Below are 17,052 nucleotides of genomic sequence, written 5' to 3'. Positions count from 1 at the left end.
TTAAAATTTTTAATTCATTGTCATATTAAAATTTTCAAAACTCAAAATAGATGTAATTTCCAAGGACCTTTCTAAACCTGATTATGCAAAGTACTATGTCCTAAAAACAAAAACAAAAACCAGTAGTGAAAGTGAATTTTAGTTGAAAATATTTTATTTCTATCTGTCATGTTAGAATGAGGATAAAATAGTTCACTTTTCTTTGTATGCTAACTTCCACTTAAGACAAAAGTTGCATATATAATTAGGTTGACCATATTATTTCCATTAGCATTTATTACTAAACTTGGCAAATTGCTTCATATGTAATTTTACTTTGGGTATATCTGTAGTTTTGCTTTTTTTATAGCTCTCTTTTTCCTTGACTGGACATTTGAATTAGTAAAATATTTCACAGAAAAAAGTATTACTTGTTTATCAAAAGCCTCGCAATTAAGGAGAGGTTAAAATCTGAAAATGATTTTTTGCTAAATACAAAGTGAAATAATTGATCAGATTATGTTGAAATATATTTGAGCTGTGATTTAAAAAATCAAATTATATATCTCTAAGACTAATCAAAGAGATGCTTCATTTTCTTAGGCTATGTTTTTCAACGTTGAAAAATATTTCATACCCACTTATGTTCATACTACTGTGAAGCAGAAGTTCAGTGTATGAAAATAAAATGCAGTACCCTTTGTTAGTGTACCAAATGGACGATGAGAGTAGTCAACATTTTGAAGAAACTTTTTGCCCCTGACTTTCTCAAGAGCTAATTTTTTTTTTTTTTAATTTCACCTGTTAAATGTGTTTCCTCCAGGCCAAATCTTCATCTCCTTCCAGCTTAAGCATTTAAGATCACTGAGTACTTAATCCATTTTTGGCTTTCCTGACTGTGCACTTTTCTGGTTTTTATTTTTTTTCCTACCCTCTTGAATACTCCTGTCAGCATGGTCATGCCTCTTGCTGAGCTCACATCTTTCCACATTTTATTTAATTATGTATATCTGCAAGAAATCCTTTCTTTTTATGTTTTGCTGGCCTCAGAATTATATATTCTCATGGCTTCAGCTGGTACTTCCATGTTTGTGACTCCTTTTGGAAGAAAGGCTTTGAGCTTTGCTTGCTTCTTGGAAGCGAGAGACTATAATGGGACGAGTAGGGAACTAGAATTTTCCTGGCTCTGCTGCTAAGAATTCATGTGACTTTGAACAAGTCACATTCATTCTAAACATTAATTTCTTTATTTGTGATATGAAGGTGTTAATTTCTGCTTTTCTGCTTTCCTGAGTTTTGCGGTTGAGAATTAATAATGTTTGACTGTAAAGCCCTAAATATATATGAGGCCTTGCTAGATTGCTATACCTCTCTAGTCTCACCCTGCTGTCTTGGCTTCATCCCAGTATCGTGCTATGGAAGAATCTTAGGATAGCTCCACTTGGGTTTTCTTAAATCTTAACATGTCCAAAACCATCTCCTCACAGTTCTCAAATTTTCTTTACTTCTTAGCTTCCGTGTTTACTTTAGTGATGTCTCCATTTTCATAGCTTGCGATGCTAGAAACTTGGTACTCTTCTTTGATGACTTCTTTTAACTGCAATCTCTCTTTAAGACCAGTAATTTCTTTCCAAATGCCTCTGCTTGCCTGTCTCTCTTCCATATGCCTGAATGTGGATGCTAAAATAATCTTCTCATGCCATCTCTTTTCTTTTTATTAATTGGTATTTATAAGGTCAAATTTAAACATCTCTGCCTGACTTCCAGGATTTCCTGTAAGGGAATCCACCTTCCCTAGCCAAGAATGATCTTATTGTTCCTCATTATTCATGTCCTCCATCTGTACAGATGCCCTGTTAATTTCCTCCCCAGTGGCTTTTCTCATGTATGTTCTTATACCTCCACTCCAGTCAGATTCTTCTGTATCTTTTAAATCCCTTTACCATCATTTTATGTGTTTCTCCTTTTCAACTTTCAGCTAAAATTCCACAGCTGGCATGAAACCTTTCCTTAATTTGTTACCTCTTTTCTTTGATTTGTGATTACACAATTGGCAGAGAACAGTTAAGTGCTGAAACAATGTAGCAAAGTCAAAAAGCTTGTAAGTCTTATACTGTGCAACTAGAGTTTAAGATCTCTGACAATGGGAAGAGTATGACAATATGACAGACCTAGTGCAATGTACAACAGCTAGTAAATCCTTGCTGGTGAGTCTCTAAAATGCCAGTTAAAACTAGCCCAGCTATTTGAAGAGGAAACTCTGAAGGCTTTGCAAAACAAGAAGGATGTGGTTGACTCTGTAACTCTGGGTTAAGCCAGTAAATTCATCTAAATGATATAAATGGAAACATGTAAAATTTTTACTTCAGTGATGATGCCTTTGTATTATTTTAGAAGATAACTGTGAAAGATAAAGGGAAGGGACAATGGAGACAAGAAATCATGAAGAAGGCTATATATATATATATATATATATATATACACACACACATACACACACGTATATACGTATATACATACGTGTATATGTATATACGTTTGTGTGTGTGTGTATATATATATATATATTTTTCTTTATTTCGCTTCTTAGGCCGCACCTGCGACATGTGGAGGTTCCCAGGCTAAGGGTCCAATCGGAGCTACAGTGCTGGCCCTACACCACAGCAATGCCAGATCCTTAACCCACTGAGCGAGGCCAGGGATCGAACCTCCAACCTCATGGTTCCTGGTCAGATTTGTTTCCACTGTGCCACAATGGGAACTCCAAGAAAGGTATTTTAAAAACATGGTTTAACTACATCAGGGTTGAAAGAAAAGAGAGGACAGAGTAGGAGAAATTTTAAAATTCATAGGAATTGGTGGACAGTTAGGTATGAAGAATAGCTCTGGCAATTTTTGGTTCTTTTATCATGCCCTTCTTCATTTTTCTTTCCTTTTTACTTTTCCTTAAGCAAGGATTCCTCCTCATTTTTAAGGCCAATATTTCTATAGACTCTTCTAATTTAACAAGTACAAGACCAAATAATTATCTTTGGGGGCCAAATCAGAGCCCTCTCCTTTACTTTCTATCTCATTTAGTAGCAGAATAATGAGTAAAATCATTACTCCCCATCTTCCATTCTTTTACCAAAGGTTGGTCAAATTTCAATTTTTCCTTTCTAAAAGAACATATTTATAAAGGTTCCTTGATTAGGAGTCACGTTTGTATACATCTAGCGGAGGGGACAAGGTAGAAAAACTTAGTTTATGGTAACAAACTGAGTTTAATTGCTCATCTTGCTAGTTTAGTTGCCTGCAGGACGGCTAAGGCTAATCTGAGTAAAGTATTCCTAGTATATGAGGAATAAGATACCCACACCATGTACTGCTGCGCTAAGCTAATTTTAGCAAACTGAGCAATTAATTATGGAAGCTGACATACTCTAGGTATTCTGATAATTCATTTACTGTACATAAAAATTTAGTTTCAGGGATTTGGATTAGTGGTCTACAGAGTGGAAAGATAGAAAGATCTATCTATCTATATACATATATAGCACACACACACACATATATACATATACATACCCTTGGGAGTATGCACTGATCTATTTCTATATAGAAAGAGAATGTAGGATTTGTTTTTATTTTTCTTTCTTTTCTCTCTATCCATCTTCCTCCCTATTTTTTACTTTAAAAAGTAATTGAATTTTGCTAGTATTACAAATTGACATTGATGCTCTCCGTTCGTATGTCTATGTATCATAAACAAACAAAAATTTATTCTTAGGGAAGAGTGGAAGTTACAGGTCTAAAAGGTTGACAGTCACACCATCACTGGTTTACTTGCAGTATATTGCCATGAATAACACTTTTACCCAAGCCAACTTAGGCAGATATTCAAGTTATATTATCTTCAATAGTAGAGTCTTTTTTGTGTGTATGTCTTTTTTGCCTTTTCTTGGGCCGCTCCTGCGGCATATGGAGGTTCCCAGGCTAGGGGTCCAGTCGGAGCTGCAGCCACCGCCCTACACCAGAGCCACAGCAACGAGGGATCCGAGCCGCATCTGCAATGTACACCACAGCTCACGGCAACGCCAGATCGTTAACCCACTGAACAAGGCCAGGGATCGAACCCGCAACCTCATGGTTCCTAGTCGGACTCATTAACCACTGCGCCACGACGGGAACTCCAATAGTAGAGTCTTTACAATACTTTGTCACAAGAGGCAGTGTAACCATAAATGCCTCTTTCACTTCAAGAGATTATCAGACTTAAAGATGAGTTAGAAGTGTTTGAAATTTGCTCTTTGAGATTTGTCCTTTTCAAGTCTGATGTGAAACTCAATAGTATAATACTGAGAAAATATTCTCAGAAAAATAAACACAGTCCAACTCTGAGGTAAACATGATTGAGAAAGTTTACTTTTTGATGGAAATTGATGCTATAAAACAGAGTTTGGCACATTTTTTTTTTCCTGTTAAGGTTTCAGATAACAAATATTTTCAGATTTGCAGTCCATCTGCTTGCTGTTGCAGCCACTCAACTCTGCCATTGTACCAAGAAGGCAGCCATAGATAATACATAAATGAGTGATGTGATTGTGTTCCAATAAAACTATTTACAGAAAGAAGTAGTAGGCTGAGTATAGTTTGCCAACCCTTGCTACAGCAAGAGCATTTTGAATATACATTTTTTAGTAACACTTATAAGTATGAGACATGTTTTGATTAGCTTATGAAACAATTGATATAGTATGTCAGGGAAATCTACATATTTACTAGCACATTTCTACAAAAATGTAATTGGCGAATGGGATTGAAAAGTTGATGTCATGGGAGGTCCCATTATGGCTCAGTGGGTTAAGGACCCAACTAGTGGAGTTCCCTTCATGGCTCAGTGGTTAACAACCCCAACTAGGATCTATGAGGACACAGCTTTGATCCCTGGCCTTGCTCAGTGGATTAAGGATCCAGTATTGCTGTGAGCTGTGGGGTAAGTTGCAGGCATGGCTTGGATCTGGCATTTGTGGCTGTGGCGTAGGCCAGCAGCTGCAGCTCCAATTCCACCCCTAGCCTGGGAACTTCCATATGCCACAGGTGCAGTTCTAAGAAAATAAAGAAAAGAAAAGAAAAGCTAAGGTCATGGATTAGTAAACACTGACACTAAGAACTTTATCCATTGGGATTTGAGTATCTTTGTGTGGTATTTTTTCAAATCTGAGACCATTAAATCAAGTATCAAAATAAACAGAACTTGGAATACTTAAATTACTTTATCACAAAATATTAAACCAAGGTTTTTAAAGTTAATGAAATTCAGTTACCTTGCTTTCAGACAGATATCAATATTAATTTTTCGTGAGAGCTAAAAGATTTTTTCTATCCATTGATAAATTAGTTATTTAAAATACTTTATTTATATCTTATCTTTATTTTTGTGTCTTATAATTTATATAACCTATTAAATCATCATGCATATATATTATATAAATAAATAAATATTCATATTTAGAAACTGCTTGTCTTTTTTTTTTTTTTACTGAGCATAGGCCACTGATCCAAAAACTGTTCGAGATATTTTGGATGCATTTTAACCTTTGTACTACAAGTTCTCTGAATCCTTGTGTAATTATAAAAACAATATTTGTATAAGCTGAGCAGGAGACAGGTTGTTTAGCTGTGCTGAGCCAGCTAATCTCTGATATTTGTACTTGTTCAGAATGACACCATTACTTCTGTAATGAATTTTCATCATTCTTACAAAGATGTAGATATTTGTGATTCTAATAATCATTAAGTATTAAAATTTCATACTTTAATTCTTTGGGCAATTACGTCTCAATCTATTTCTTTATAATTGTAACTCTTGTTGTTTGTTTTTTTTTGTTTTGTTTTGTTTTGTTTGTCTCTTTGCCTTTTCTTGAGCCGCTCCCAGACATATGGAGGTTCCCAGGCTAGGGGTCTAATCGGAGCTGTAGCTGCTGGACTACACCAGAGCCACAGCAACTCGGGATCCGAGCCACATCTGTGACCCACACCACAGCTCACGCCAACACCAGATCCTTAACCCACTGAGCAAGGCCAGGGATCGAACCCGCAACCTCATGGTTCCTAGTCAGATTCGTTAACCACTGCGCCATGATGGGAACTCCGTAGCTCTAATTTTAAAATAATGTTCCCCCAATTATAAAATTATAGAACGGTATAAATGGTCTTTTTTCTGTGCTTTTTGTTTCAAAATAAAATCAGGTTTAGACTCTAAACAATTTTGAAACCTGCTTGTAGTATTATGGTGTGTGAATGCTGTCTTCCTGCTTACTGTCACATTTCAGCCATACTTTTTTCCAGAAAATATTTCAAAAGATCTATAAGATGCATAAAATGTAAAAAAAACAGAATGAAAGTAATCATGCTATTAAATATCTTTTTTTTTTTTTTTTGTCTTTTTGCTATTTCTTGTGCTCCTCCCGCGGCATATGGAGGTTCCCAGGCCAGGGTTCGAATCGGAGCTGCAGCCACCAGCCTACGCCAGAGCCACAGCAATGCGGGATCCGAGCCACATCTGCAACCTACACCACAGCTCACGGCAACGCCGGATCGTTAACCCACTGAGCAAGGGCAGGGACTGAACCCGCAACCTCATGCTTCCTAGTCGGATTCATTAACCACTGCGCCATGACGGGAACTCTTAAATATCTTTTGATAATATTATTTATAATGACTTTATAATATTCCAACTCTCAGAATACCGTAGTTTGTACCACAATTTATTTAATAACTCTCAACACTAGATGTTTAGTTGGTTGTAAGTTTATTTAAGTATAACAAATAAAACTGTGATGTACATAGCTCTGTATGATCTATGTTTACATCACTGGTTAATACCTCAGAAAATATATGTCTGTGAAATTATTGACTCAAAAATGTAAAGCTGGAGTTCCCGTTGTGGCACAGTGGAAGTGAATCTGACTAGGAACCATGAGGTTACAGGTTCGATCCCTGGCCTTGCTCAGTGGGTTAAGGATCCAGTGTTACCATGAGCTGTGGTGTGGATCACAGACTCGGCTCAGATCTGGCATAGCTGTGGCTGTGGTGTAGGCCAGCAACTGTAGCTCCAATTTGACCCCAAGCCTGGGAATCTCCATATGCCGCAAATGCAGCCTTAAAAAAAAGCAAAAAAAAATGAAGCTTATTAGCACTTTTAGTATACTTGTACCAAATTGCTTTATAGAAAAATTTGTATATGTAGCCACTTGGAAAAAATTATTAGTTTTACTATAGAATGTGAGAAGTAACAGTGAGTTCCCTAATTTTTACAAGGTTACTTAATAACCCCATTTGAATAATTTGTTTCTTACTTGCTAAATCCACTTACTGTGAATACATTTATATCTACATTTTGGTCCAATCCAGGAATATAGTTAGCAGTACTTATTACTAGATTATAATTTTTTCCAGGAATGCCTAGAACATCCATTCCCTCATATTATCCATATTGCAGTGTACAAAACAGAGCATTTTTATTTCTTTAGGCAAATATAGAAATACTTAGTTGGATTAGAATAAATTGGAAGAGTCCAGCATTATGTTAATATCTTTCACTGAAATCTTTCCTTCACAAAGAATATCTTACCCAGTGTTTAAAGATTAATATTGTGGTGTAGAATTTACCATCTGATGACCATCGCTGTGAGGGGTTTACTTCTCCCAAAGAACAATTTTAGATATGACTGAAACATATTTACATATTCTCCATTTAAGAATTTCCCTTGAACCAAACAGACACTCTTTATATGTAAATAAGTAGTTCATACTGATATCTCTGATTCACGCCCACCACAGTGGGGTTCATTGCAGCTGCCCCCCTTGCTTATTTGTGGCATCTTTCTATGATAGCGAAAAGCCTGGCTCTTATCACCTTGTGTCACCTTGGTTTTTGAAAGATATTTTCACCAGGTATAGAGTTCTATCCTGGGAGTTCCCGCTGTGGTGCAGCAGAAACCAGTCCAACTAGTATCCATGAGGTTGCAGGTTCAATCCCTGGCCTCGTTCAGTGGGTGGGGGAGGTCCAGCATTGTCAGGAGCTGTGGCAAAGGTCACAGATGTGGCTCGGATCCCACGTTGCTGTGGCTGTGGTGTAAGCTGGCAGCTGTCCTCCAATTCAACCCCTCGCCTGAGAACTTCCATATGCCATGAGTGCAACCTGAAAAAGCAAAAAAAAAAAAAAAAAAAAAAAAAAAAAAAGTCTATACTGACAGTTTAAATCTTTTAGTACTTTCAAAGATGATGCTCCAGTCTCTTCTTGCTTGCATTGTTTCCTGTAAGAAATCTGCTGTCATCCTTGTTCCTTTGTACATGCTGTCTTCTCCTCCTCTGCCCCATGCACACACCCCCACCCCAGCTGCTTGTAAGATATTATCTTTGTCACTGGTTTTGAACACTTTGATTTTGATGTTCCCTGGTGTGATTTTCTTCATATTTCTCATGTAGGGGATTTGTTGAGCTTCTCGGATCTATAAATGTTGTTTTCATCAAATTTAGGAATTGTTTACCCATTATTTCTTCAAATAATTTATGTTCCCTTTCTTTCTCTCCTTTGAGGACTCTGATGACCTTTATGTTAAGCCACTTGAATTGTCCAAAAGATCGCTAATGCTCTTCAATTTTTTAGATTATTTTTTCTCTCTGTTTTCTCTGTATAGTTTCTACTCCTGTGTCTTGAAATTCACGAATCATTTTTTTTTTTTGCTATGTCTCAACATCTGTGAATTCCATCCTCTGTGTTTTTCTATAGTTTTCTTCTCTAAAAGTTTGATTTGTATCTCTTTTCCCTGTAATATTTTTTGTGTCTTGACTTAACTTTTTGAATGTATGGAATACAGTTGTGATAACTAATGTTCTTCTTTGTCTACTGGTTCAACATCCATGTGGCCTGCACCACAGTCACAGCAACATGGGATCTAAGCTGTGTCTGCAACCGACACCACAGCCACAGCAACACTGGAGCCTCAACCCACTGACCAAGGCCAGGGATTGAACCTGCATCCTCATGGATCCTAGTTGGGTTTGTTACCCATTGGGCCATGAAGGGACTCCAAGACATAACTTTTCTGAATACAACCGATGTTCAAGAGGTCTCTTAACTATAACTGCGTAAAAATTGTAATGTACCCCAGGCCTCAAAATGACTCTAAGTAGGTTTCTGGAGCTCTTTCTTTGCATAGCTCCCTTCTTGCCTGAAAATTATACTCTTCACAGTCCCCAAACTCTAATCTGTGTCTCCTCAGCCCCTTAAAATTACTGTTCCTACTCCATGACCCAGGCCAGAAAAGTGCCCTCATCTGAAAGCCACAGAGTTCATAGAAATCACTCTTTTCTCAGGCATCACCGTCCTTCTCTGTTTCCGAAGACAGTTGTCTCATATAGTTCTTTTAGTTTTTCAACAGAGGGCAAGTCCAGCACCATTTATTCCATTATGGCCAGAAGCAGACATCTTCAGAATGATATATATATATATATTTAAATGTATTTATTTTTTTGGCCACATCCATGAGATGCAGAAGTTCCTGGGCCAGGGATCAGACCCATGCCACAGCATTGACAATGCTGGATCCTTGAACCTCTTGGCCACCAGGGGACTCTCAGAATGAGAGTTTTAATACACAAGTTAGGTCATGTCACTCCTCTGCTCAGAATTGTTCACTGGCTCATTTCAGTCCGTGAAGAAGCCGAAATATTACAATGGCCTGCAAGTCTCTGCATGATCTGGCTCCCCTGTTACTTTCTTTCCTCATATCCTACTCTTCCTCCCCCAGCTTACTTCAATCTCGCCAAACTGAGCTTCTTGTCATTTCTGGAACCACCAGGCATGCTTCCGCCCCAGGTCCTTTGGGCTCTCTGTTTCCTTAATTTGGTCAGCACTTTCCCTGCAAGGCCATGGGTCGCCCTGCAACACCTCCCTCACTTCTCTCGAGCCCTTCAGCTTCTCAGTAGCCATCCTCTTTAAAGTTACTAGCCACTGTCTCCTCACCATTACTCCCCTCCCCCCTTTTCCTTACACTGCTCTGATTTTTGTCTCAGCATTCATCCATTTCTGACATGCTACTTTTTCTTATTTGTCATGTCCACTGTTTATTTTTTTTTTTTAGTTTTATTTTTTTTTGAAGCATAGTTGATTTACAATGTTGTGTTAGTTTCAGGTGTACAGCAAAGTGATTCAGTTATATATATTCTTTTTCATATTCTCTTCCATTATGGTTTATCAGGTGATATTGAACATAGTTCCCTGTGCTCTGCAGTAGGACCTTCTCGTTTAACCATTCTCTATATAATAGTTTTCATCTACTAACCCCAAACTCCCAGTCCTTCCCTTCCCCCTCGGCAACCCCAAGTCCATCCTCTATGTCTGTGAGTCCTGTTTCTATTTTGTAGTTAAGTTCATTGGTGCCATATTTGTCCACTGTTTAATGGCTGCCTTTCCACTTTAGAACTCAAGCTTCACAAAGGCAAAGGTCATTGTCTTTTTTGTTGCCCATTACATCATATTCACTCAGCACATAAGCTTTTACTAATTTGTTGGATTTTTAACAAATTAAGCATCAAAAGTATAAACATTGCTGTATTTCTTGTTTCAAAAAGTTCCTTAAGGGACTTCCCGTTGTGGTACAGCAGAAATGAATCCAACTAGTATCCACATGAGGATGCAAGTTCGATCCCTGGCCTTGCTCAGGATCCGACATTGCCGTGAGCTGTGGTGTAAGTCACAGATGCAGCTCGGATCTGGTGTTGCTGTGGCTGTGGCATAGGCCAGCAGCTGCAAGTCCAACTCGATCCCTAGCCTAGGAACTTCCACATGCCATAGGTGCTAAAAAAAAAAAAAAAAAAAAAAAAAAGTTCCTTAAGCTTAAAGATTATAAACAGCAGAATTAAATTTTCCTGCTTCATCAATTATTATTGCCTATTATTAATTAAAATGCTGCACCAATGTTTAAAATGCATACAAGAAATATTTATAGTAGACTTTACTAAAATCAGAATTTTCACATTCTGGTAATCATAATGTTTAAGGTCTGTCTTGAACCAATAAAAATTTTTCTTTCATAGTAAAGTTATGGTAGTAATTGGTTAATTTTTAATTTTTCTCCTCTTATGGCAAAAATACTTTGTAATACAGTACAGAAGTATATACGTATGTGTGTGTATATATATATATATATATATATATATACACATGTGTGTGTGTATATACATATGTATATATACTATGTATATATATATTTGTGTGTGTGTGTGTGTGTCTTTTTAGAGCCGCACCCACAGCATATGGAAGTTCCTCGGCTAGGGGTCGATTCAGAGCTATAGCTGCCAGCCTATGCCACAGCCACAGCAATGCCAGATCCAAGCTACATCTGCGATCTACACCACAGTTCACGACAATGCCAGATCCTTAACCCACTGCGGAAGGCCAGGATTGAACCAGCATCCTCATGGATACTAGTTAGGGTCATTACCACTAAGCCACAACAAGAACTCCTCAGATATATTTTAATAGAAATAGCCAAAGGCAAAAGTGAGACTGTTTTGGCTTTCAGAATTCCAAGAAAGGCTTAAGTAAGTAAACCATGAAGAGTAGGAATATGGGAGTTCCTGTTTTGGCTCAGCAATAAGAACCTGACTAGTATCCATGAGGACGTGGGTTCGATCCCTGGCCTCGCTCAGTGGGTTAAGGATCTTGTGTTGCACCAAGCTGTGGTGTAGGTCACAGATGAAGCTTGGATCCCACATTGCTGTGCCTGTGGCGTAGGCTGGAAGCTGGAGCTCTTGGATTCGACCCCTAGCCCAGGACCTTCCAAATGCTTCAGGAGTGGCCCTAAAAAAAAGAAAAAGAGTAGGAATATAGGCAGTAGTATGCTGAAGTTGCTTGTGTTAACTCCTAAGAGTGATCATGCATATCTCTTCCAGTTCCATGTTCAATGATGTGATTTTGGTAGCTAGAGATTGACCATAGTGAGATTGTTTTCCCCCAGAAGTCAGCGAACACCGTAAATCAAGAGTTCCGCAGCACTCAGCTCCACACAGCCCCCTGTTAACCCTCCATTGCCACACCTCTGGATTTGACCCAGAGGACAGAACCTGATACTAGGAAAAACTGGTATCAGGATCTCAACTGCCTCTAGACCTCCTGTTAGAAATCTGAATTCTGCCTCTCTAGAGACTGACTTCCCTCAAGGAAACTGACAACATGAAATAGTTGTCCCCTGATACCTCCCAAGTTTCACATACTATCGCATGTTCTGATGCCACAGAAAAACTCACTTTCTCTCTTGCAGTTTGAAAAATACCAGCAAAGGTCTCTGGTTAGATCCCCACTTCTGGGCAGTCGATTCAGGAAGTTGGGATGGAGGGCTAGAAGGGAATGAGGATTCGTGGGAAATTGGATCCTGTAAGAAGTGGCATATCCCAAAGTAGCTGATTTGGTTTCCAGGAGAAGAAGAGAAGGACAGTACAGAGCAGACGGGTCTATGATGAATACTGTATGTTAAATACAAAAACAATCTAAATTGGAATGCAGAGTGGTTGCAAAATCAGCATGAAATATTTGGAGTTCTTTTAAACGTAGTTGAGAAATCATTGTTTATACTACTCTCAATAAAATATCTTTTTACTGTGGTAATTAAGTCCTACAGTGAGTTTATTAAAACGTGCTTTTTGTTTAGGGTTTGAACTGCAGTTCCGGTTAGGCCCAACTTTGCAGGGAAAACCAGTTACCGTGTATACCAATTACCCATATCCTGGAGAAGCATTTAATCGTGAAAAATTTCGTTCCCTGGAATGGGAAAATCCCACAGAAAGAGAAGATGATTCTGATAAATACTGTAAACTTAATCTTCAACAAGCTGGATCATTTCAGTATTACTTCCTTCAAGGGTAAGTCAAGTGTTCTGTAGGTGAAAAAAAAAAGTTAATTTATTCTATGACTTGAAGTTATCTAACTTGTAGAAAGTTACTGTATGAACCATAGCAGTGCAATTTTTATAGGACTTTCTTGAGATGCAAATAGATATGGTTCTTCAGTTTTTAGGAAATAATCATAAGCCTCATTGCATATTCAAAGTATTATTATTATTATTTTAAGTAAAGGCATAAGTAGTCTTTTCATATAACCTGATTAGAGGATGCTATTTACTTGAGTGCCCTTATTACTGATAGATTTAATGCATTTATTTTTCCTTAAAGCAATATTATTAGCTATATATATTGTAATATGTCATTATATAGAAATTGGAAAAGAATAAAATGTGGCTTTTTATGGAGCTTTATTGCAACTTTTTAAATGATTTTAATGTGCTTAGAAATATATTTTTAAATGGGGCAATTTACTTTCCAGTTAGAGAGTCAGGCTAAAAGATGAGAATTTTTTTCTTTTCCTATCACTAATTGAGAAGTTTCTGTTTTGTTTTTTCTTTAGAAATGAGAAAAGTGGTGGGGGTTACATAGTTGTGGATCCTATTTTACGTGTTGGTGCTGATAACCATGTGTTACCCTTGGACTGCGTTACTCTCCAGACGTTTTTAGCCAAGTGTATGGGACCCTTTGATGAATGGGAAAGCAGACTTAGGGTTGCAAAGGAATCAGGTAATGTCAGCTTTCCTTCTTTTCTTCTTTTAAAAAATAAATGTACTTATCCTCTGTGATACAGATTTCAAAGGCTTTGATTCTCCTTTAATTTCATTTCTTTGTATATTTAGTAATATAAATTAATAGAACCAGGAGTTCCCATCCTGGCTCAGGGAAAATGAATCTGACTAACATCCATGAGGATGCAGGTTCGATCCTGGCCTTGCTCGGTAGGTTAAAGCATCCAACGTTGCGTGAGCTGTGGTGTAGGTCAGAGATGCAGCTCGGATCTGGTGTTGCTGTGGCTGTGGTATAGACTGATGGCTACAGGTCCTAATTGAACCCCTAGCCTGGGAACCTCCCTATGCCATGAGTACAGCCCTAAAAAGACAGTATATATAAATTGATAGAACCATATGAGATTGTTCATACTTGACCGTTTTCAACCTATAAAAATGACAGATTATTTGGTTTGATTTAATAAATTAAGGAACTCTGATAAAGAGATTATTATTTCTAAGACTCTGACATAAAAATTAGTAGTACACTACTAGAATGTGTTGGAAATGTTTTCTCATTATATATAATTTTAATTCAACACTGATTAACTGTATTCCATGTGAAAAGCATAACGTTGCCATATATACCAAGAGTAGAATGGAACTTAACTTGCATTTTACTTTTAAGTAAAGGGTAATGTTAATTTTCTACGTTCAGCTGAATAATAGAGTGAGGGAGCAATCAGAAGTTCATGGACATGACGAGAACAGAGTACAAGTACTACGGAACATTAAAACTAGGAGAAAGATGTATTCGTATACTTGCATAGAGTATATTTTCTACGTGTTAATATATCCATTCAAGAAATATAAATTAAGGGAATTCCCATTGTGGCTCAGCTATAACAAACCCAACTAGTATCCATGAGGATGCAGTCTGTATCCCTGGCCTCGCTCGGTGGGTTAAGGATCTGGAACTGCCTGGTGTAGTTCACAGATGTGGCTCGGATCTGGCATTGCTGTGGCTGTGGTATAGGCTGGCAGCTGTAGCTCTGATTCGACCCCTAGCCTGGGAACTTCCATATGCCTCAGCTGTAGCCCTAAAAAAATTTATATATAAATTGGGAGTTCCTGCTGTGGCACGACTGGATCAGCAGTGTCTTGGGAGTACTGGGACGTAGGTTTGGTCCCGGCCCAGCACAGTGGGTTAAGGATCCCATGTTGCCACAGCTGCAGCTTAGGTTGCAACTGCAGCTCAGATCTGATCCCTGGCCCAGGAACTCCATATGCTGGGGAGGCGGGGGAGTGGGGGGAACAAAGGTTCTTAAAGAAATATAAGTTGAACCTTAATAGTTACTAGGCACTGTGTGATTTTTATCAAATGCATTATCTCATTATCCATGACTTGGATGACACTGATATTTTGAAAGATTTAAATAGACTTGCTCAAAGTCACTTGTGGAACAGCTAGGATTTGAACCCAAGTTTTTAACTCCTATTCTGGTAGTATGGTTGTCTTGCCATTTAGATTTACTTATGAGGCGTTCCTGTTGTGGTTCAGCGGGTTAAGAGGATGTAAGGATGCAAGTCCATGAGGATACGAATTCGATCCCTGGCCTTGCTCAGTGGGTTAAGGATCCAGCATTGCCAAAAGTTTCAGTGTAGGCTGCAGATGTGGCTCAGATCTGGTGTTTCTGTGGCTGTGGTGTAAGCTGGCAGATGTAGCTCTGAATCGACCCCTAGCCTGGGAATTTCCACATGCTGAGAGTGTGGCCCTAATAAGAAAAAAAAAGAATTACCTATGGAAATTTGACCTTAAATTTTGTTTAGTTTTAGGTATGTTTTTTTCTTATAATGGTCTCTCTTTTCTTTCATTGCAGGCTACAACATGATTCATTTAACCCCGTTGCAAACTCTTGGACTATCTAGGTCATGCTACTCCCTTGCTGATCAGTTAGAATTAAATCCTGATTTTTCAAGACCTAATAAAAAGTACACCTGGACTGATGTTGGGCAGCTAGTGGAAAAGTTGAAAAAGGAATGGAATATGCTCTGTATTACTGATGTTGTCTACAACCATACTGGTATGAGCTTTATTAATTATCTCTGTTAATTTTGATGAGAATATTCTAATTATTTCAGTCCTTGCTGTTTTAAATAACATAAAGTCTGAAGACACAAGTGACCATTAGATGTCCTTCAATTTCAAAATCAATTTTTTTTATTTCAAAGAAAACAGTGTGAGTTGAAGGTACAATCAATATATAACTATTTTATATGTGATGATTACAAAAACAGGAGCGTGATCATAGAAAAGACTGCATATTTCAGCTTGTACGGTGTTAATACTTTCCAGACCAATTAATGAACCTTGTACAGCAACAGCTTTGGTATTATAGCATATACTTGGAAAAAACAAAAAACTGAATGACATCTAAAGAAAAAATTATTAGAAGAGTTCCCATCATGGCTCAGCAGTTAGTGAACATTTAACTAGCATCCATGATGATGTGGGTTGGATCCCTGGCCTCACTTAGTGGGTTAAGGATCCGGGGTTGCCATGAGCTATGGTGTAGGTTGCAGATGTGGCTCAGATCCAGTGCTGCTGTGGCTGTGGCGTAGGCTGGCGGCTACAGCTCCGATTGGACCCCTAGTCCAGGAATTTCCATATGCCGTGGGTATGGCCCTGAAAAAAACCAAAAAAAAAAAAAAAAAGACCAAAAAAATTATTAGAAAACTTTTGGAAGTTAAATTTGAAAATTCTGTCATTTACATGTTAAAAGATATTATTAAAAGTTAACGTATTTTGGATCCCAGGATTTCATAGCAACATACAATGCTGTCACATACATCAGAAGTTTCCAGCTAGTGATCCGCAGGGACACGATTGTTCTCATCGTCTGTGAGAACAGCTCCACCTGGAGAAGCCTCTGGCCATGATCAGCTCTCAGTTTAACCCAGTGTGCATTGCACATATTATCTTCCATGATATACAAAAGTCAGGAGACCAACCACTGATTTACTGATATAAACAACAGGAATTCTGAGTGGTACAAAATATTTAACAACAACAACAACAAAATCTCTCTATCATAAAATCATTTTCCAAGTAACCATTGAGACCATAAAGATCCTTAAAAGCTCAAATATTTGGTTCATCAATATAGATAATAATCTATAATAATAATAAGCAATCGAAGCTAGGCAAAGAAATGAGTACATTCTAAAACGTGTTGTTTCCATACCCACCTGGAAACCAAGCATCAGGGTCCACACTGAAAACTTCCTAGTATCCAAGAACTCAGTATTCTTCACTTTAGGATTTGATGCTATTGATAACTACTTTGACATCTATAATACTATTCACATCAAATTTATCAAACCACATAATGGCATTGTCTAAATTACAATATGGCCTAGGCAGCTGTAAAGAGACAGAAAAATATAGTGACTTAAGACCAAAATTGCATTTATT

General features: G+C 37.8%; 1 protein-coding gene across 2 annotated transcripts in view; it reads left to right on the top strand.

The window, feature by feature from the left end:
• AGL (amylo-alpha-1, 6-glucosidase, 4-alpha-glucanotransferase) overlaps positions 1–17,052 on the top strand; it is an 83,821-nt gene that overhangs the window by 1,022 nt on the left and 65,747 nt on the right. For both annotated transcript variants that reach the window (XM_085023872.1, XM_085023871.1), the window contains exons 3-5: positions 12,678–12,888; positions 13,430–13,596; positions 15,458–15,661. In XM_085023872.1, the coding sequence (XP_084879998.1) occupies positions 12,678–12,888; positions 13,430–13,596; positions 15,458–15,661 (582 nt within the window). The remainder of the gene's footprint in view (positions 1–12,677; positions 12,889–13,429; positions 13,597–15,457; positions 15,662–17,052) is intronic.

The sequence above is a fragment of the Sus scrofa genome, chromosome 4 (assembly GCF_054392235.1).
Source record: "Sus scrofa isolate SSC_HxYL_T2T_F1_AM1 chromosome 4, Sscrofa_HxYL_maternal_Yorkshire_Landrace_v2.0, whole genome shotgun sequence".
NCBI lineage: Eukaryota > Metazoa > Chordata > Mammalia > Artiodactyla > Suidae > Sus > Sus scrofa.
This window is presented reverse-complemented; position numbering and strand designations above follow the sequence as displayed.